This window comes from Jatropha curcas, chromosome 9 (genome assembly GCF_041381405.1).
Source record: "Jatropha curcas cultivar XTBG-Jc1 chromosome 9, XTBG_Jcur_1.0, whole genome shotgun sequence".
NCBI classification, from domain to species: Eukaryota; Viridiplantae; Streptophyta; class Magnoliopsida; order Malpighiales; family Euphorbiaceae; genus Jatropha; species Jatropha curcas.
This window is the reverse complement of record NC_143159.1, coordinates 2451879-2474661: the sequence shown is the minus strand read 5'-3', so window position 1 is coordinate 2474661 and position 22783 is coordinate 2451879. Positions and strand designations below refer to the sequence as shown.

Below are 22783 nucleotides of genomic sequence, written 5' to 3'. Positions count from 1 at the left end.
AGTCAAACGTAATTTTAATTAATTAATTAAGGGACACGAAGAATCCAAAATCTCTACGGTTTCTGTAGTTTAATAAACAACTACTCATTTAGACATTCTCGAGCCATCAATATCAAGAGGCCCAACAAAGAGTTCGAATAAGACCCACACCAGACCCAAGCTCTGCTGCCAGTGCCCGTTGGAATGTGGGCTGTAAGAGGCCCATATTTTTTTGGACAAGCCTAAGTAGTTGGTTTCAGTTTTAAGTATTAGTGAGATTAAAAAGAAAAAAAAAAGAAAAAGAATAATCGTAATTTATATAGACTGAAACGAAACGAAGATTCTGAATGGAAGAAAAAGGGAGAGGCGCTGGATCGACTTTCGGCGGATAAGCACTCAATATACAGTGGACCATTTACTTAATTTTCTTTTAAAAAAAAAAATAATAATAATAATAATCATTGTTGTATCCATTCACAGTCACGCCTTAACAACAACATTATATTTCAATTTGCATGCTGTTCTGTAATTAGGACACCTTAATTTCACTTAACACCCTTTATTTAGGATTATTTACGAATTACGACTAAAAAGCCGCAAGCGCGGTTAAGCAGAGCCTGTCAAATAATCGCACAGGCAACCCACGAGACAGGAAAGGCACGTGCTGGTGTCGGGTAAAACTGGCAATGCTCTCAACTCTCGCTCTCACCTCCTCTGTTATTTCGAGCTTTTTCTAGAGTCACCGCCTTACAGAAATTGATGATAGTGGGACCATTTTGAAAGAAAGGCCCATAAGTAGCATGCGTGCGAGAAACAATCCCCACGCGCCTCCGTCGTCCCTATTTTTTCATCACCTTCACCATAAATATTTATATTGATGAATTTTTGCACTTTAAGTTAATGTTTATATTAATTAAATAACCAGGTAACAAGACGATGCCGTTTTGGAGCTTATGGATTATTCAAGTCACGCGCCTATCATCCACATGATAATTTGATTTTGAAGTCGTCACCCCTTAACCCGTTTTCGGACAACGGAAATTCCGGAGTCATATCTGAGGGCCCACGTGAAAATTAATGATCACCATGAAACACCTGATAGAAATAATAGATGAAGAACTCTTTGACCTGACCTACATTTTACCCCACACTGGAAGCTCTCCTACACCCTCCACCACAGAACCACTGCCTTCTCTCTTCCTTGTATGTATATATAGGACAGGCTACTCCGACCTATCAATCAAAATCAAAGCAGTCAACTTCCAACGTCTGATTTCGGCTCAGTCGTTTTTTTATGGTCGAGGCACACATCACCACCCAACCAGCTTCTTGTTGTACAAACCCCATGCAAGATCAACGGGTGTGATTAAAAGTGTGCGAACTTTCATGTTTACTGCTACACCAATCTCACATTCCTCTTCAGTTTTCAGACAATGAGAGAGAGATATCCACCGTCTCCTTCTCTCTCCAATAACCAGAAACCAACAAACAGAAACAGAAAAGGCAGACCAAGTCCATTATTTTAGCCAGAGACAAGCATTTGAGTGAGTTGAGCAACTAAGGCAACGAGAGACAGTAAAGAAATGGAGGAGAGACCAGAGACCGAGCTTATATCCATTCCGGCGACTCCCCGTGCTTCCACGCCGGAGATTTTAACTCCTTCAGGTCAAAGATCGCCGAGGCCGCCTTCTAAGGAAGCGAAATCTTCAAATGCGTGGACTCCGACGTCCTTTATATCGCCGAGGTTCTTGAGCCCTATAGGGACACCAATGAAGAGGGTTTTGATAAATATGAAAGGGTATTTGGAGGAGGTGGGACATCTCACCAAGCTTAACCCACAAGATGCTTGGCTACCTATCACTGAGTCTCGCAATGGAAATGCTCATTACGCTGCGTTTCATAATCTGAATGCTGGTGTTGGATTTCAGGCCCTGGTCTTGCCTGTTGCTTTCGCTTTCCTTGGCTGGTATGTTGTTTCTAATTCTAGCTTAGCTTAGCTTAGTGCTTATTTGTTTTACATTTTTTTTTTTTTGATATCTTTATTAATGTTTAGTTAGATATATAGCTTTTGTCAGTTATCCACGAGGCATACCTTTCGGGTGCATTGACATCCTCGAAACGCAATTATGGATTTTGTTTTGCAGTTGTTATCCTCTAGTTTCTGTTTTTACTCGTCTTTTTAATCACTTTTTCTTCTCCTTCTTTTGTTTTTTTCCCTAATCTATGTCATTCTTAGTTAACTTGTTATAGTTAAGCTTTTAATTCTGATACTCTCCTGTTATATATTCTTGACATGTCCGATGAAGGTGGGATTTTTGGTCTCTGTTCAAATTCTCGCAGTTGCCAGATATTTTTGTTTTCCCTGTTAAAATAAAGTAACAAGTTTAATCTTGCAAAAGATTGTAACTTTGCGCAGTGCACTGCTTTTAAAAATGCATATTCAGCACATCCACCAAAATAAAGCCACTGTGGTCTATTGCATAGTGAGGGGAATCTCATTAAAGTTTATGGGGTGTGTGTCTAGCTAGTAGTAGTTGATGATCTTCTTTCTTTATCTTTTTCAAAATTTTATTGCAGATTTGGTTTGAATACAAATCGAAGCTACCCTTTAAGCAATTTCATTTCTTCTTTTTCGCTTTTGTAGAAGTTCAATTATTATTTTCGAGAAGAGATGCCATCTTTGGCATGGGTCCCTTCATAATTCTGTTTTTACTTTTGGCTTCTTTCAGACAGAGGGGCACTAGTTAATTAATTGATTATTATTTATTATAATTGTTTGGCTTTCATGAATCATGATCATGATACACAAAACAGTTCTCTTGCTATTGATGGCAATTCAGAAGTAATAGTTTACAGAATTTAACATTGTTGCTTATTTTCTTTTTCTGTTCATATTTTTTAAAGTAATTTACTGATACTATTGTTATAAATTAGGAACTTCTTTTTTCCCCTTCTTCTTACCATTTATATAAATACTTGAAGTGTTTTACATTCATGCGCACTCAATAGTTACAAATGCTCAGAAAGATTTGGAATAAGGGGCTGATAGCTAGAATTTTTATCAAATTTCTTGTGATTGAGGAGAATTGTGTCTGAACTATATGAAAAGAATTATGTAAAACTTCTTACAATTGCAACTCTCCCTTGTATCTTTTGCTGTTAGAGAAGCGGAGAACCTTGATGTGTTGGCTTACAAACTTTACAAAACGGAGTCGAAAAATATAGTCACAATGGTTAATGGAAGGAAATTGATGTGTTGGCTTCGCTTTTGTTTGCAGGAGTTGGGGAATATTGTCCTTGACCATAGCTTACTTCTGGCAACTTTATACTTTATGGATTCTAGTTCAGCTACATGAAGCAGTTCCTGGGAAGAGGTATAACAGATACGTGGAGCTTGCACAAGCAGCATTTGGTGAGGATACGGAATTAACACTTGCTATTTCTTTTCTGATCGTTTGATGTTTTAACTGCTTAGTGCTTAATAATCAAATGTTAAGATAATATATACAAATTAACAATGATTCTGTATTCTCTTATTTGCAGGGGAAAGATTAGGTGTTTGGCTTGCTCTCTTTCCAACTGTTTACTTGTCAGCTGGAACTGCGACAGCTTTGATTCTTATAGGAGGGGAGACCATGAAACTCTTCTTCCAAATAGTTTGTGGCCCTTTATGTACTTCTAATCCCCTAACAACAGTAGAGTGGTATCTGGTATTCACTTCTCTGTGCATTGTATTGTCCCAGCTCCCAAATCTTAATTCAATCGCAGGACTTTCCCTTATTGGTGCCATAACAGCCATAACTTATTCCACCATGGTGTGGGTGCTCTCTGTTAGTCAACAAAGGCCACCTTCTATCTCCTACCAACCCCTTTCTTTGCCATCCTTTGGTGCTTCCATCTTTTCAGTAATGAATGCGCTTGGAATTATAGCCTTTGCGTTTAGAGGGCATAATCTAGCTCTGGAGATTCAGGTACGCACTCTGTTTTCTCGAAGTGTTATATCTTCCTGTGTCTGAAACATGTAATGTAATCTATGTTCTGAGGCCTTAATAATTTCATTTAATCTGGCTTTTCTCAGGCAACAATGCCATCAACATTTAAGCACCCAGCTCATGTACCCATGTGGAAAGGAGCCAAAGTTGCTTATTTCTTCATTGCCATGTGCTTATTCCCTGTTGCCATCGGAGGCTTTTGGGCTTATGGAAATCTTGTAAGTTTCCGAGTACTGCTTTATTCTCTCTATCACATGAGTACCTTGTAATCTTATAACAAGGTTTAAGTTTCTTCTCTCTGTTTCAGATGCCTTCCGGAGGAATTCTCAATGCTTTATATGGTTTCCACAGCCATGATATTCCTCGAGGACTTCTAGCATTGACTTTTCTGTTAGTTGTATTCAATTGCTTAAGCAGTTTCCAGATATATTCAATGCCTGTTTTTGACAGTTTTGAAGCTGGCTACACCAGCCGTACCAACCGCCCATGCTCAATCTGGGTTCGGTCAGGATTTCGCGTTTTCTACGGATTCATATCTTTCTTCATAGGTGTCGCACTTCCTTTCCTATCCAGTCTTGCTGGGCTATTGGGAGGACTTACCTTGCCTGTCACATTTGCATACCCTTGCTTCATGTGGGTTCTCATTAAAAAACCTATCAAGTACAGCTTTAATTGGTATTTCAACTGGATCCTCGGTTGGTTGGGCATTGCTTTTAGCTTGGCATTTTCCATTGGAGGCGTCTGGAGTATGGTGAACAGTGGACTAAAGTTAAAATTCTTCAAGCCGCCAAATTAGAGATTGGTTAGCAATCTTCAGAATTTTGTGGGTTTATTATTATATGCTGATTTGCAGTTGCTGAGAACTCAAAACACTCCCTGTATCCATATCTTTGGCGTTGTCTTAGTTCAATACTATATATAATTGGTCTTCTTCAAGAAATGTAATTGGAGTTTGCTATGGAGATTTGTGGAGTTAATCATGAGCTTATACAGCTGCATTTTTGTCTTTCTTTGATTTATGCATAAGAAGATAACAATTTACCTGGAAAAACTGCTGGAAATTGTACCTTTTCCAAGAAACATCGAATGCACTTTGAATACTCCAATATGATACTTTAGGTCAAGAGTGGTTGGATTCATCATATTTCATGATAGTTTAAGTTAAAAGTAGAGCCTTTGTTAACAAAATGCAAAAAGAATAATTAAACGTAATTAAGTAAAGATTAGTAGTTTTCTAATCTAATGAGAAATGCCAATATATTACCAAATCCAGAAAGGCTACTTAATATTTAAGTTCATAAGTTCAAAACTAATAATGTCGCAACGGATAATTATTTAAGGCGACTGTCATATTATGAGTGTTCTTCAAGTTTTAGAATTACGTTTACTCGAAAATAAAGTATGTGGGACCACAATAATAATTCCCGTTTGGTATATCCAAAAAATTTTGAACATTGTACTCAAAGCACCACTAACGGTAAAGAACCCTTTAGTTTTCTTTACATATCCAAAATTTCCGCTCTGATCACAAATTTGGGAGCTGGCAAAGGAGAGGGTATCCAACCAATTATTATAATACTTTTACTGGTTCGGATTTACCAGCTTCTCTTGACCAGCGCATGACATTATTATTGCATGCATAACGTGTTTAAGACGGTGAAGCTGTTATCTTTTTCTCTTCTTCTTGTGTACACCAAAGAAAGAAAAACGATTACTTTCTTAGAAGATAAGATGCTGGGCCAAGGGGAGCTCAAAGGCCCGCTTAACATTCACTCCAAGGAAAAAAAAAAAAAGCAAAAAACAAAAAAGGAGGAAAAAATACTACGTTGTGAATCGCAACCAACCCAAACCAAACATCCCAACCTCTCTATGAGTGCGTCACGACTCACGAGTCCACTCGGTCCACACATTCTTCGAAAATCCAATCTTTAATAAGTTTTCCTACCTCGTTCATCTGATTTTTCTGTTACCTCTTCCCATTTACATAGGATCACGCCATGGTTAATAACGCAAAAACAAGATTCAAGCATCAAATACAAGAGATATCCATTTTGTGATAATTAATAAAAAAATAAAAGAATAAAATTTAATCTTTTTTCTTTCTTTCTTCTTCCATTGCCACAGGTGTGTTCAAGCAAAAACCCAAAAGCTTTACAGAGCCATCAGAGCAGCAAAACCCTAAAAAAAGACACAGAAAGCACTAATCCACCCGAAAATTTTGATCCGAGTCATATTCTATTCTATATTCCTATCTATACCAACCCAAAAGAAAACGACAACCGAAACTGACATAGAACCTGCAATTAAAGCTAAAGACGACATACAAAAAACAGAAAAAGCTTTCGTCGAACTCCTTTCCCTCGAAATGGAAAAAAAAAAACCCAATCACTTCAAACTCTTTCCTGCTGTGGAAATTGCCAAACCAGGCCAACAAAAGCATTCTCCATCCACCAACCCACCTCCTTCAACATCACTCACCTGCCACGTGTTGCACCCAGGATTACCTCCTTCCATACCACCGCCATTACCTCCATTCACATAACCCATTCCAGGATAAGACCAATTCCCTCTTCCTCCAAAACCAACTCCTACTTCACATAACCCGTATCCAAAACCCGCTCCGTACCCTACCATCCCCATGAACCCTGGTCCCTGCTGCGAGTTAAGCAGCGAAATAAAGTTTCCATTTTCATTTACAGGGAGCGGGAGGTTCTCATTCAGATTTAGATTATCCGAGTTCTCACTTTTCAGGACATGAGGCAACGCCGAGTCAGGATTAGTAGTAACGGGTAAGGAGTCGGGCTCATGGGTCAGAGTGGATAACGTAGAAGTAGAGGTATTGGTGGAAGAAGAGGAAGTGGATGTAGAGCAAGTGGAAGGGCGAGAGCGCTTGGAGTTTTTGCGGGTACCACCACCAACAGGGACGTTACGAAGTGTTCCGCCGTGGGTCCAGTAGCGGCGACAACCCTTGCAGAAATGACGAGGCTGAGAAAGATTATAGTTGTTGTAGTAGCAGAACTTGGTGTTGGTGGAGCTGCACCTAGGGCAAGGAAGTGGCTCAGCCAACTTTGGAGGTTGTAGCTGTGATCGGGCTGGACGCTTATCGCCGGATTCGGATGGCATTTTTGTTGGGGCTGAGAGAAAGAGAAATATTCTGGAAGCAGCGAAGGAAAGGAGGACTTTATGTTTGGGGTTTGTGTTGGAAAGAGATAATACTAATGTGTAGATTTTTTAAAGGAGGAGCTTCCACAGGCGGTGGGTTGTGCTCTGTTCAATGTTATATGACGGCTCGACGCGTGGCTTGGCTTGGCTACCCCCATTATACTTAAGTTACTTGAAGCTTTACTCCAAAGGGACGATTCAGTGTTTGTGTTTCCAAATTGGTTTGCTGTTTCTGTTGACTGACTGTACTAAATCTATTTCTGAGTGGACTATCGTTCTGTCTTAAATAATAATAATAATAATAATAATAATACTGGTACTACTGTACTAGTAATAATAATAAAAAAAAAGGTTCAATTGCTTAGCCACTAGCTCCAATCCCACTAAAGTAAGTATGTTATTAGAATAATACTATATCGTTAAAGTGTTCCGTATCCATCCAACATATTTTGATAATTTGGCGGAATAATTATGTTTTGGCTGGTGTTTAAACTTACGCGACGAAAAATCTTTAATTTTCTTCACTAATTTAATAAATTTATTGGAGGGTTATCCTAGGATGATGTATAAAATTTTTCTTTTCAAGCTTAAAAATAATTTTAACTCAAAAAACAAAAACCTCACTGCGAATGATTTATAACTAAAATAATTTAGAAATTAATATTATTCATATATTGTTAATGTTCTAAATAAATCTGTTAGTATTATCCTAATGAACTCGTTATCAATGTATTTATATACTTAGTACTTTGAAGAGGAAAAAAAGGTTGAAATAAAATAGGCCGACAACATAATTAATGTCGGGAAGCGTGGGAATCAATAATTGGCTTAGCTTCCTCTCCACTGCCACCAATATTCAGATTCTCTTCTTAGTACCGCTTTCCCCGATTTCTCGGTTGCCGTGATCTCTGCTCCTTTGATTTCGCCTCTCTCTCCCATCCATCATTCATCCATTGTAGACGCTCTCTACTCTACGTTATCCTCTCGTTTATGCCATGACTATTTTTTTTTAAGAATAAAAAATCAATGCGAGAGGGGAAGCTATGCCTATGTGTAGCGTTGTCGCATCCTGCGATCTGACTGTGGCAGGCAGGGCTGAGCCTTCAGTGGTTAGTGGAGACGGAGGAGAGAAGAAGGATTCAGGGTTAAAGAAATATTGACCGCTTATGCATAACACGTGGCAAGTAATGACAGGTTGTACCTGTAATTTCCTTACGCAAGCACGCAAGCTGCTCCAGCCAAAGCCAACGTTCTGAATCTGCAGTGAGCCGAAATTGGTGACTCTCTATCTCATTTCTCTGTTCAGAGCGGGGGTCCACTAATCTCTCCACCCAAACATGAAACCCATTTGACGGTCCCTCGAATTCCCTTTTCCAATCCAACTAACTCCTCATTTCATTTTCTTCCTAAGACTAGAAGACATGAGATCTTTTTCCTTTTCCCCTGTACAAATTAATTTTACAATACATAAGAAGCTATGGCATATCGTGTTTGAGATGCTTGAGAATAATAAACAGCAGACATGCTTCCTTTTATCTTATATCACTATCTTAGAAAATATGAATAGCAATTTTCTGGTTCACTATCTTATCAGAACAATTTTGGGTCTGTGTATTTTAGTTCGAGATTTCAGATTCAAGAAAATTTTCAACAACGCCCACATATTTAAAAACTGCTAAAACGAAAATGACTTATTAAGCTCTTTGTCTTCTTGCTACGTGAATTTTCTCTTTGTCCTCTTGCTACTTGTATTTCCATTCACACAAACCAAACCCCATATGGGCCATCGATTCAGCCCATCCTACTCCATGTTAACATAATCTAAAAGATTAAAGTCTCAAGCTTCATATAGTTTTTCTTGGCTTTATGGTGGCGTGCAAAGGCTGAAGCTTGCGAGTGGTGAGTCCAACAATGTCCACGTTTTCTTCCTCCCCATCTTGCAGTCTCCATTCAAAATCTTGTACTAGTCTGCCAATTGATGTACTTCCTATCAGCGATGCTTGAAGCGCACCTGCACATGCTCTCTTTCCAGCTCCAAAAGCCATCGTTTTGTGTAACTCAGCAAGATCGTATTTTCCATTAAGAAATCTCTCTGGCTTCCACTCTTCAGGATTCTCCCAGTGCTTTTTGTCCATGTTGCATCCGTAAATATTAATAGCAATCTGCATTCAGTAAAACTTTCATGTCAAATTTGCTAATTCAAACTTTTAGTGGACAGAGAAATTTCTTGGATTAAACTGACTCACCTCACTTCCAGCAGGAATGTAGTAACTCCCTATTTCTGTATCTTCATGCACATATCGCAGAGGTATAACTGGAGCCGGGCTGTACTTCCTGATAGTTTCATGGAAAACAGCATTCAAGAATGGCAATTGAGACAAGTGTTCCTCCTTGATCTTTTCAGATCCACATACATTTTGGATTTCGTGAAACAGCAGATCCTATCATGTAAAGGGGAAATAAATATAAGGTTCAAACAAGTATTTTCTACATTCTAGAGATATAATAAACAAAAGGAAAAAAGAAGAAGAAGAATGTAGATTAGAACTAAAACAACCTGGTACTTCGGATTCTTTGCAAGTTCGTATATTGCCCATTCTGTGGAGACCAGAGTAGTATCTGATGCCTCAATTATTAACTCCCAAACCAACATGCTTATTTGTTTCTCTGTAAGTAAGCCTTCGGATAATAAGAAGTCAAGAAAGCAATTCCGTTCCTGTTAAAAATTTGAACCAAGTTACAAACTACTAATAGTTTCAATAGAATTTGCACTTCCAATTTGATGCGAAAGAATGACTACCTCTCCTGAAGCAAATCGTTTCTTTTGCTCCTCGATAAGTGCAGTCATTACTGCCTGCCTGCGTAAATGCATTTTCTGGAGTTTCGTTTCCCAGTTTGTATTAGGAATCCATCTTAAATATGGGAAAAAATCTCTCCAGTCCACATCAATTGCACCCTGCATGGGATCAAGCACTAAAATTTCGAAAATCTCCTCTCTTGTTAAAGTGGTCCTCAAGTCGTCAACATAAACAGATTGCACATCCTCTCCAAATGCCTGCAAATTTCATCCCATTTTCCTCAATTCTATCCATCAGATTATAATATAATAAAATACATCTTCCTTACTGGAAACTGGAGAACTCACTTCTTTCAGTGATACCCCAAAAAGTTCAGACTCAAATACTTCTCTGAAATTTACTGCTTGTTCAGGATAGCTCTTTAAATGGGCATGAAACCGGGTTGAAATATTTTCAACCAGGGTGTCCCTGTGGGGTCGATGTCGCCTCTGCAAATCAAATAGGAAATTATTTAAGCAGCTCTGTTTTGACAGCAAATGTAATTTGAAGACACAAATAATTATGGGAAAGGTAGTACTTGTGGCATCTAACCTGGGCATTTGGTCCCAATACATTCGTAAGTATACAGCGTTTTGCATTCTTGTGAAACTCATCATAATCACTTGTAGCAACCATACATTTATCCTGGGTAAGCACAGACAAGGCTTTTGATAGTTTCCTTGTTGAGATGGATGAATATCTAGTCACCATGGCCTGAAACAAACAGGAAATAACAGAGTTTCAACTAATTGGCTGTTTCCACTTGATAATAAAATGAAAATCACATCAAAATATTCAATTTTATTCACCAAGAGAATTAAAAAGGATTTACATGTTGTAGCATTTTGTTCACAAACACGTATCATCCAAAGAAATGGCTTGAACAACAGCCAAGAAGATTCAAACACACTAACATTTTACACATCTGAAATAGCTGACTGCTCAAATAACATGATTCTATCCCAGGTCGTATTAACAAGGTTGCTACTTGATAGACTTGCCGATCCTGCTATAAAATTTGAATTGCTTCACTTAGCCCAAGCTTAGATGTATTAAAAACAACAAAGTTACAGTAGTCTAATAAATTCGTTAATGGCTGGAAAGAAATATTTAATCTGAAACTACGAAGCAAACAGCAAAAAGGTTAAATTGAAGCCGGCAGGCTTTGGCTCGGACAAACAACATTACTGGACTTTTCCTAATTATCAAAAAACAGACAGTCAACATTGTTGGACTTTTCCTCATTATCAAAAATCAGAATTATTTTGTCTTTAGTAATTGGTCATTTTCACCAGACGAAATAAGTACTCTTTCACATTTGATATGGCCTGGTAAGAAACAGAGAGTAAAGTTTAGAACTTTGAAGTTCACGATCAGATTAGATCAGTGTCTAAGCCATAACCCACAAAGAAAAAGAGAAGAACAGACCAAAAAACCACACCTCTTTTGCAGCATCAGCTGAATTGATAACAATAACCGTAGAAGCACCAGTTCTAATTGAATAAATAGGACCATAAGTCTCAGCCCATCTGGCAAAAGTCTTGTGGGGTTTCTTCTCTTTCAGTTGCAGCAAATTCCCTATCACTGGCAATCCTGGTACCTCTGCATCAATTCATAATCGAAAGTTACTCGATTCTTTAGAATCTCTAATAACCAAAACAAGAATAGAAAAGAAAAGAAAAGAAAAATACAACACCTGGCACAGAAGGAAGTTTAGAATTTCTTTTCTTTTGATCATTGATCAATTTCTTCATAAAGAACATGGAGAAGAACAAACCACCGACAGCCACGGGAGTTGCATACGGCATTGCTTGAAAACTTGGGAGGATAGTTGTTGTTATAACATCCATTGCTTTTGCTCAAAAAAGATTGAGAGAGGAGTTGTTTTTTCTTATACTAGATCCTTCTCCCCCACACCCAATATATATAGGAGCTAGTTAGTGATCGGAGTAGAGCAAACTGAGTAAAAAAACCTATGCTTTTCAGAAGCGCAGAGGTTAGTGTGTGTGTGTATATATATATATATATATAAGGATAGAGGTGATGTCTCACATAAAGACAGAAAGGAAAATACAAACTGGAGTGATAACTTAGAGATTTGGTAAACCACTTGAAAAAATATAAAAATTGCACAGAAGAATTTTATAATCTGAAAATAAACAGTAAAAAAATTTTTGTCTATTTTTTAAAATATAAAAACAATATTATAACTTTTACTAACAAAAAATAAACGTCGTTGGAATCACGATTTGTGTGGACGACATCCAATGTACCCATCCATTTATGTATATTAAAGTTAATTAATGAAGAAAATTTTTAATTATTATTTATTTATTTATTTCATTGAAGAGACATTCATATGTTATATATTCATTTGGCTTTTGGATTTCGGCATGCCATAGGTGATGCTTGTTTGACGTTTAGTAAAATATTCATGGAAGGGTGAGATTAAGGATGAACTCAAACTCGTAAGAGTTTGGGATAAAACAGGGGATTGGGAATGGGAATCTTGTCTGGGCTATAAGGGTATAAGAGACATGCAGTTTCAACCTTGAAGATGAAAAATAAAATATAATTTTTTAAAGAGTGAATATATATTCAAAACATATGAATAAAATTTGTGAGGTATAAAATGAAATTATGGAAAATCCATGACCTTCCCTGGACCATCACTTATATTTTAAATAAGAAAATATTAAATACTCACATATAAGATAGAAACAAAGTCCATGAATACACATTTTCTTATATTACTATTTTAGCTTTCTAAATTCTTGGTCTTCCAAAATTGTAAACATTATTATTATTATTATTATTATTAAAATGGTAATAACAACAATTGTTATTCCTGGTTGCCAATTTACGTAGGATATGCGTTCAACTGCTTTAATTGGCAAAAATAATTTAAGGTTTTTTATGGTATGTTCGGTGGCATTAAAAGGAAATTCTGGTTTTTCATTAGAAGAACGTTTCATTTTGTCTTTAAAAGGAAATTCTGGTTTTTCCCATATAAAGCCTAGTAATTTTTTTTTATTTAATTTTGTTCTGAGATTATTTTTTGCTTATTATTATTTTTTTTCAATTAGTAAGGGCATTTTCTGTCCCTCATTTAATAATTAAATGAGAAACTAATTACTTCCGCCTATTAAACAATTAGTCTTATACTAATCACAAATAATAATTTTTATTTATTTTTTAAATATAATTGCATGTGTGCTTAATTATTGGGATTAGATGAATATAGGGTCACCATTTATATACCAAGTAAATTATAATCAATTTAGCGGGGATTATACAATAATAAATCAGAAAAATGATGATATTTGTGATCATTTATTAGAAAAAAAAAATAAAAATAAAAATAGTAATAACCATTGATACGCTTAATGTATTTGTATAGGTGAATGGTGATCCCATATTTGGGGTAGGTAAGTAAGTTTTTACTATATCCGTTCTATAATATTTGTGAGAAAATATTTTGTTTCAAAATACTTATAATATTTGTAATTTCGATGAGTAATAATTTTTTTTTTTCATGTTTACCCTTTATATATGCTTAATAATTATTGTTATATTTCTTCAAAAAAAAAAATTTCTCTCTTTATTTACTCCTACCTCTTTGTGGTTGAACAAAATATGAGAATTTGAAAAGTCTAAAATTTAATTTGGCGTTTGGATATATCAAATTAAGGATATTATAGACAATTTATTCAATAATTTAATATATTCTAAATAAATTTAATAATTTTTTCAAGGAATGTGAAATTTCAAATGTGATAGTAAGTATTAAGTTCCTATTTCTCTTCTCTTCTTCTACAGGCAACCATCGGTGAGCTCTCACTAGTGGTCACCCCTTTCCTTTTTGTTTTGTTTTTTTTTTATATTTTTTTTTTCAAATAATCCTCAGATCTGTTTACAGATCTAAGTTATTATTGCTCATATATTGGATTTATTGTTGCTCATATATTGAAATTTTGTCCTCATATCTAGTTCTGAATTATTGTTGTCACTATTATAGTGATTATGTCTAACGTCTTTTATTATTTAGATAGTTATGCAAAAAAAATGTAAATCTCATCTCCAATAGGAGGAAAAAATTTAAAGGTAATCAGACCGGACTTGTAGAAAGACCATAGAGTTGAACAGTGGCTATGAATAGCCACTGAGTGCAGCAAGCGATTGCCTATGATATAAATATTATATTTTGCCAACTCGATTAAATATTTTCAATCAAAATTGTGTTTTTTTTATTCTTTGTATAAGTAACGTATTGTTAAGTTTCCTATACAAAAATATAAAAATATATTAATCTATATCTATATTTGTATATAATTTTTAATTAATAAAATTATAGTTTGATTTTTCTAAAAAAAATGTGATAATAAATATTATGAAATAATTATAATAAATGTTCACTGAGCGACCGATTATGTATCATTCGTGTAATTTTTGTAGAAGTGATGACTCAATAAAAGTGTGGATATTTTCTCTCTCATCCATTTTCCACTTTTCTGTCTTTTCTTAACCCTTCTTTCTTTTTATCTTCTATTTCTATTTTCTCTTCACTTTCTTGGCATTTCCTCTGCCTTTACGAACAAACACATCAATCAAGGTTCCTATGTTTGATAATTACGACAAATTCCTATACAATTCCCATGTGAAATTATAGTCTCTTAAGGTTGGGCTCAATTTGATGAAATACAGTTTAGGTTTTTTGCATTGTTTTTACTTATTATTTTTCTCTGTCCATAACTCTAACTCATTGTTTAAAAATCCATATTTTCGTGTTTGAAATGAAAATTATATATATATATATATATATATAATTTTAGGAATTCAATTCAATTATATATTTCAAAATAATCATACCGAATATGAAAATTCATTCATAAACCAACGGTATTAAAATTTATTTATAAATACTAAATGGAGTCTAAAATAAGAAGGGTGGTTGTAGATATGAGAAGGACAATTATTAGTTCGGTCGGTTTGTTTTGTCTTTTCAAAGGCCCATTAATTAGGCCCATCACTAGTAATGTATTTTTGAACTGGGCCAATTGATAGTTAAGTCCAGCAATGCCATCATCCATTGGATTAAAAAAAGACAGCAAGAGTGATGATTTTGTTGCTGTGCTTGACAAATGGTCAAAAAAGCTTTTCACTTATCACTAAACAGTAATCAACGAACAAACAATAGCAATCTTATAGCCATAAAGAAAAGACACATCAGCCAGAAACATTGCAAGATGATGTTCTCAAGCTTTTGGGGTAGGGCCCCGACACTAACCAAAGCTCTCTCTTAGAAATTGATGAACTTTATATGCTAAAAGGAAAAAAAAAAATTTTTAAAAAAAACATGCAAATTATATAGAAATAAAAATCCTTCATTTATATTGAAATACACTACTTCAAAATTTAAAATTTTTATATAGAAATTAAAGAAGTAATTTAATGATAAAATTAAAAAAATATTATTTATTATTCTTTAAAATACTGACAATAATTTATATTTTGGAACCAACGGAGTACTATTTGTATAACAATTTTCATTGTACTATTTAATATTTTTATTTACTTTTCATTAATTATTATTAAAATATGATTATTAGTATTATTTAATAAATATTGATGCTAGCTATGTGACAAGCAAAAAGAGCTTAAAAAAATCAGTAATACGCAAAATATGCTAATTAAGATCTTATATTTTTCAAATTTAATTATATAATAGCTCGATTTTAGAAATTAGAAAAAAAAAAAAGAAAAAGAAAAACCCTATTGATGTAGGGAGACATTATGGACTAGTACCATACTACGTGAGGAACAGACTACATGACATTTGGCATCGGATATCGAGCCATGTCATTGTGTTGTATTTTAATGGAGATCTGCAGTTTGATATACATAAACGTATGATCACATACAATCTCAGCCGTCAATAATTTCCTATTGCAAGTCAATGCCTTTTAAATATAAAATTTATTTTCCTAATAAAAAAAATTATCATTTAAAAAAAAAAAACTTTCCTTTTTAAAATATCTTTCATATTCATATAAACTTATTAGAATATTACAATCAAATAATAAAAAAATAAGTAATTTGCATTTTAAAAAGAAAGGGAGTTTAAACATATATAATAGGTGACCATGGAGTCAAAAATAAGCATATGCTTAGATGCATTTTTGTAACTTGAAATAATAAAACATTTACTTACATTTTGTTGCACTATAAAAAAATAAAAATAAAAAAAGCTCCAGATTAATGCAATTAAATATAGAAAATATTATTAAATCTTTAAGTAATTGATTAATGGATGTTAGAACTAATGACAAGGATTAAACAAGACAAAATAAAATTGTTGACTCTATATAATATGAGATACCTTTGTGTAGCCAACAAGGATCCGAAACAGAGTACGAGTGTTTTGTTTTGTATAAATGGTAGTAAATCCAAACAACAAGGTAATGAACAAAACAATCTAACTTTGGAAGTTGAAAACAGTTTCTGACATTACAAAAAAGTTGTAGAGGTCAGATTGTGATAAGAAAATATGTGCATCTTCTCTCTCAAGAATTACATTCTTTATATTAATATTTAACATGTGATTTTCTTTTATGATACATGTTCAGATAACATTTTGAGATTTCAAATTTTGTATCCTTAATCTCGTAGATAAGATCGTATTAAAATACATTAATTATTGAATTAATTTCTATATTTCATAGTTAATTACAGAAACTGAAAATGAAGCATGGTATTCACTAAAAAAGGACTCCCGAATTTTATTGCTATCGGCAAATAAAATACTAGTTTAAGTTTAAAATTAATTGAAAATAAATATAAGGGCGACGAGGCTAACAGTTTGATGATGTGGATGCGGTCAACCCAACGGCCATGATTGACTTCCACCATGCATTCGTCTTTGGATACGCATCCCATTATAAACTCAACCTCAACCAGAGGAGATTAACAAATTTTCCATTTTCTTCGAATCCTAGTGGATAGATTAGGTATTGCACTTGAAATAAGAAGTCAATTTTACCCTTGATTATAAGTTGCCATTGATTTTTCACTTTTCAGTTTTCACCGCTTGCATGTAGTAATTTTTGTCTCTCTTTTGCATAGTGGTAAGTACTTTATGTATGGTATATATTATTTAAAAGACAATATTATACTATTTTTTATTAATTGAAGATGTACTTGTATTTATTATATTATTTCATCTCAATCACACATATCGCTTGACGCTTTTTTCTACATGGAAAGTTAATGAATTTCTAGTAGTTTATAAAAATTTATAATATTTTTGATAGTCTATGGAAGCTTGTGAAAAAATAAATTTTTTTTCCCTTTCAAAATAAATGCCGTTTTTATCTCTGGAAAATGTAATTAATAGTCTAAATTATAAAAATTTGTTTATAAAATATTTATTTTGCTCTCTAATTAAATTAAGAAGCAATCGAGAGACAAATATATTATGAATAGAACACTAGTAAATTAATAAGGATAAACTGAAAAAGAAAAAATAAATGGACTTTTGAAATTATAAAAACAAATTTTATTTTCTTTAATAACTTAGTAATTATTTATACTGTCTTAAAATATAAATCATTTTCGTTATTTTAATAAGTAATAAATGACATTTTTTTAATGTTTTCCTTATCATACAATAAATATGATCATACATAATTATTAATTTTTTTAGATAAAAGATAATTTAGTGAAATTACATTTAGTTTTATTATAATTTAAGAGAGTTAATAGTTTTTTTAGTTTTTTAAATAATTTATATTTTAGAACGGAACACATAGCAATTTAATATTGAAAAAGAAACTTATTAATTAGTAATTTACTAAACTATCCAGATGGGCACGCATGTCAATTCGTTATAATTTTTCCAAAAGAACTCGTACAATGACATAAGTCAAAGATGCCAGCAACAATTTCTTTTGGCCAACTTTGGTTTTGAATCTTTTGATTTACAAGACAGTCTTGGCCAGTAGCTTTCAACAAGACATTCTGCAACTTTAATGAACGGAGAAGACAAATAGGTGAATACTCAAATAGCGGTGCCTGAATTAAAAAAAAAAAAAAAGAAGAGGGGTAAAGTGGGAATTTGGAACAAAGAGAGGTGTAATAATGGCGGAGAACGAGAAGCGGAAGGGAGATAACAGAAGCATTTAATGCAGAGATGTTTGCATTAACTGCACTAGTAAATGTGAAATTGATGGGTTACAAAGCATTTTCGCTTTGCTTTTAATTTTTGCCTCTCGTTGCCACTAACTGGTGGAGTCCGAGTGTCAGCGTGAGCTAGAAAAAACAAGAGAAAAATTGAAGAGCGGTTGGTGAGAGAGAGAGAGTACTGGTATTGGAAGAGAAGTTGTTGGACCTCTGCTTCTACGTCTCTTGTCTCTTGTCTCTTGTGGGTATTTTCTTGGATTCTGGTTCTTGTTCATGTTAGAGCATTTACATGCTGAGGAAGATCCTGGGTAAAATGACTTTTGGGGGGGTTTTTTGCGCACTCCATTTTTCTTTTTTTAATGTGTGATTCTGTTGTTGAAGATGGCTTTTAATCTGGGTTTTGTATCTTTGGTGGGGTTGATACTTGGACTCTCTTTAATATCTGATGACTCTTCAATATGGTGTTGTTGAATTTGAATTGGAACCCGCAAATTATGGGTCCTTAAACGAAAGCTAAAGCTACGGTTTCTCTGATCAGTGTTAAAGGTTTGATTCTATTCAGATATTTCTTTTCCTTTTTTTTTCCCTTCTTTAACTTTCCTCTTCTTTATGACCAATCTTCTTGATCTCACAAAAGTTCTGTGTAGTCCTAACAAAAAGATTCTGTTTCTGTTATTTTTGAATGCGTCCAGGTTTTAAAGTACCAAAGTTTGGAATGTCACTCTGTTCCTGCTCTTGACTGACAATTTATATTTCAAAAATCTCATCTTTACTATTCATTTGAACTCCGGTTGTTTCTTTGGCGCTGTAAGCAATTGTCTTTGCGGGGAGAGAGAGAGAGAGAGTAGGCATTCATGCATCTCTCAATATGGAAGCCAATAACTCACTGTGCTTCTTTGATAATGGACAAGAAGACCAGAAGAAGAGATGGGTCTGGTTCTCGTTCTGGCGGTTTGACTATGCTCCGTCAGTTGCAAGAGAACAAGCTAAGAGAGGCTCTTGAAGAAGCATCTGAAGATGGGTCACTTGTGAAATCCCAAGACATCGATGCTGAGTCATTTCCAAATCAAGAAAGAACGATCATCGGAAGGTCGAGATCTCTTGCTAGACTCCACGCCCAGAGGGAATTCTTGCGTGCTACAGCTTTGGCTGCTGAGAGAATCTTTTGCACTGAAGACTCAATCCCTGACCTCCATGATGCATTCTCCAAGTTTCTCACTATGTATCCAAAGTTCCAATCAACAGAAAAGATTGATAAGTTGAGAGTTGATGAGTATGAGCATCTATCTGAGTCCTCATCAAAGGTATGCCTTGATTACTGTGGCTTTGGGTTGTTTTCTTATGTACAAACTCAGCAGTACTGGGAATCATCTGCTTTTACTTTACATGAAATAACTGCAAATTTGAGTAATCTGGCCTTATATGGAGGTGCTGAAAAGGGAACTGCAGAATATGATATTAAGAGTAGGATTATGGATTATTTAAACATCCCTGAAAATGAATATGGTCTTGTTTTTACTGTTAGTAGAGGCTCTGCATTCAAATTGCTGGCTGAGTCTTATCCATTTCAATCAAATAAGAAGTTGTTGACCATGTTTGATCATGAGAGTCAGTCTGTGAATTGGATGGCTCAATGTGCTAAGGAAAAAGGTGCTAAGACTTATAGTGCCTGGTTTAAGTGGCCTACTTTGAAACTATGCTCTAGAGAGCTGAGGAAGCTGATTTCTAATAAGAAAAAGAGGAAGAAAGATTCTGCTACTGGGCTTTTTGTATTTCCTGTTCAGTCTAGAGTCACTGGAGCTAAGTATTCTTACCAGTGGATGGCCCTTGCTCAGCAAAATAATTGGCATGTGTTGCTGGATGCTGGATCTTTAGGTCCGAAGGATATGGATTCACTAGGACTTTCCTTGTTCAGGCCAGATTTTATTATCACATCATTCTATAGAGTATTTGGAAATGACCCAACTGGTTTTGGATGTCTTTTGATCAAGAAATCTGTTATGACAAGCCTGCAGAATGAGAGTGGCCGTACTGGCTCAGGAATGGTGAGGATTCTCCCTGTTTTGCCGCAGTATTTGGGGGATTCTGTGGATGGTCTTGATATGTTTGCTGGAATGGAGGATGATGCTATTAATGGTATTGAAGATGCAGTACCTGAAACGCATGGTGGGTCTCATATGCCTGCATTTTCTGGTGTATTCACTTCCAACCAGGTCAGGGATGTGTTTGAGACTGAGATGGAACATGACAATAATAGCTCAGACAGGGATGGGGCGAGTACCATATTTGAGGAAGCTGAGAGCATTTCAGTTGGGGAGGTTATGAAAAGTCCAGTTTTCAGTGAGGATGAGTCATCAGATAATTCTTATTGGATTGATTTGGGTCATAGTCCATTAGCGTCTGATAATTCTGGGCAATTGACTAAGCTGAAAACAGGTTCGCCTTTACCACCTACCTGGTTTTCAAGCAAGAAGAACCATAACCGACTCTCAACAAAGCCCACATCAAAAATATTTAAGAGCCCAATTTATGATGAAGATCCTGTTGCGTCTTTTGATGCAGCTCTATTATCAGTTCCGCAGGAGATTTATCATGCTAAAGGAATCCCTGAAGAAGAACAGTTTGATGAAACTGAACATGCCTTTAGCAATGGAGAGATTCTAGAGGATATTGAAATCAAGGATGGGCCAATATTAGTTGATTCTAAGTTGAGTTCTACAAATGGGTTCAGACCCGAGAACCATATTTCCTGCCTTAGACATCAGAGCCTTGGAGGTGTCTCAACCAATGAAATTAGCCAAGAAGCTAAAGAAAGTGCTATCAGAAGAGAGACAGAAGGTGACTTCAGATTGTTGGGAAGGAGGGAAAGGGGTAGGTTCTTTGGCTTGGAAGAGAGTGATCGAGTTGCTAGCATGAGTCACCGCGTATCTTTTAGCATGGAAGATAACCGCAGAGAACACTTGAGTTACTTGGAGCCTGGGGAAATTTCTCTGACCACTCTTGGTGATGAAGAGTCCATGAGTGATGGAGAGTATGGTGATGAACAAGATTGGGAAAGGAGGGAGCCAGAGATATTCTGCCGGCATTTGGATCACATCAATCTATTAGGCCTCAACAAAACTACCCTCAGACTTCGGTATCTCGTCAATTGGCTAGTTACTTCCTTACTTCAGCTTCGGTTTCCTTCTTCAGATGGAGTTGGTGTACCTCTTGTACAGATTTATGGCCCTAAAATCAAATATGAAAGAGGTGCAGCTGTAGCTTTCAATGTGAGAAGGTGTAGCGAAGGACAGCTAATTCATCCAGAAGTTGTCCAGAAGTTGGCAGAGAAAAACGGAATCTGTCTAGGCCTTGGCATCTTGAACCATGTAAAGATAGTTGACAGCCCGAAACAGAATTGTGGAGGATTTGACCTTGAAGACACGGCATTGTGCAAGCCAATGGCTAGTGCTCGGCAAGATGGAAAAAATTTGTTCTACCGAGTGGAGGTTGTCACTGCATCACTTGGATTTCTAACAAACTTTGAAGATGTTTATAAGATGTGGGCATTTATTGCTGGGTTTCTTAATCCATTGTTTGTTGAAGATGACAAATTATCAATAGTTCATGAGGATTCAGAATCATAAAATATGAAAAATTACACGAAGAATTTTTATTACATTTTGAAGGAACATGGACCCCTCCATTGCCTTTTTGCCATGTCCTATGAAGGAAGATATACTCATGATCAATGCTTGAGTTGAAATGTGGGACTTTTTATCATGCGAGAGATGTGGAAGCGAACATGAAGGTAGACTGCGAAAGTATGGTTTTTGAGGTCTAATCCTTTAGTTGTGAGCAGATGAATTTGTTCATTCTTCTTGTTCTATCTTAATTGGAACTAATGTAATGTTTTGTATCACTCTTATTCAGTTTCGTGTAGAGTTTGTTCTATAAACATATATCAGTTCAGCAGTTATCAGAACTAAAAATAGAATGGGATGTGTCTGAGGATTTCTTTTGCATTTTGCAACTCTTTTCTTTCATTTTTTTTTTCCGCTCTGCAATATTTATCGCTGCAACCATTATCACTTTCTGCTTCTCTAAATACTATGTTTTGGATGTGAAATTGGCAGTAAATAATGGAGTGACCTTGAAAACTTTGTTTGTTAAATATTTGGTGTATCTGGGCAGGTTTAGCTACCAAAGAAAATAACAAGCAACCATTGGAGAAATTTCTGACTGAAGTTTTGTCTGTTCATATGATATTGCCAAGAAAAATGGCGGTTTGTTTTGTCCTTGTCTATTTGATGACAATGGCATGCATTTTAAAATGAACCCAGAATTCGTTAGACTACTTCCATGTTTTAATCGGGCTTTTGTCCTTTGGTTGCTTTGTGTTCAAAGACAAAGGGTTTTTTAACACTGACTCGCTGACTATTGTCTTCCATTATATATAACATAAATCAAGCGGACAAGGCCAATTTTTTTGCCCTTTGCCGTTGACATTTCCAAAAATTAACATTGACTCGTGCCTAACTGGAATAGAAAACCATTGAAAATAGGGGGCAGGATAAGGATATGGGAAAAGAAAAGTAATTTACCATGTTTCCCCATCAAGTAACGACGTAATTATGTACATTTTCTCCACAAATA

The 22783-nt window shown here is 35.2% G+C and overlaps 4 protein-coding genes across 5 annotated transcripts; 2 read left to right on the top strand and 2 right to left on the bottom strand.

Moving 5' to 3' along the window:
• Positions 1-1212: 1212 nt before the first annotated feature.
• Positions 1213-4977, top strand: LOC105633698 (Transmembrane amino acid transporter family protein). Its single transcript, XM_012216333.4, has 5 exons — positions 1213-1945; positions 3258-3391; positions 3523-3950; positions 4058-4189; positions 4279-4977. Exons 1-5 carry the CDS (start codon positions 1563-1565, stop codon positions 4765-4767), a joined length of 1566 nt encoding a protein of 521 aa, XP_012071723.1. The 5' UTR covers positions 1213-1562; the 3' UTR covers positions 4768-4977.
• Positions 4978-6051: 1074 nt separating this feature from the next.
• On the bottom strand, positions 6052-7427 carry LOC105633699 (Dof-type zinc finger DNA-binding family protein). The gene has a single exon (XM_012216334.4). It carries the CDS (start codon positions 7092-7094, stop codon positions 6357-6359), a length of 738 nt encoding a protein of 245 aa, XP_012071724.1. The 5' UTR covers positions 7095-7427; the 3' UTR covers positions 6052-6356.
• A 1213-nt stretch (positions 7428-8640) lies between these two features.
• GA3 (GA requiring 3) lies at positions 8641-11820 on the bottom strand. 2 transcript variants are annotated; one of them, NM_001306026.1, is given in 8 exon segments: positions 8978-9295; positions 9380-9574; positions 9691-9849; positions 9934-10188; positions 10279-10419; positions 10523-10684; positions 11412-11572; positions 11667-11820. In NM_001306026.1, coding segments are annotated over 8 exon segments (1545 nt in total).
• Positions 11821-17945: 6125 nt separating this feature from the next.
• Positions 17946-22152, top strand: LOC105633701 (uncharacterized). Its single transcript, XM_012216338.4, has 2 exons — positions 17946-18694; positions 18841-22152. Exon 2 carries the CDS (start codon positions 19003-19005, stop codon positions 21772-21774), a length of 2772 nt encoding a protein of 923 aa, XP_012071728.1. The 5' UTR covers positions 17946-18694; positions 18841-19002; the 3' UTR covers positions 21775-22152.
• The last annotated feature ends 631 nt before the right edge of the window (positions 22153-22783 follow it).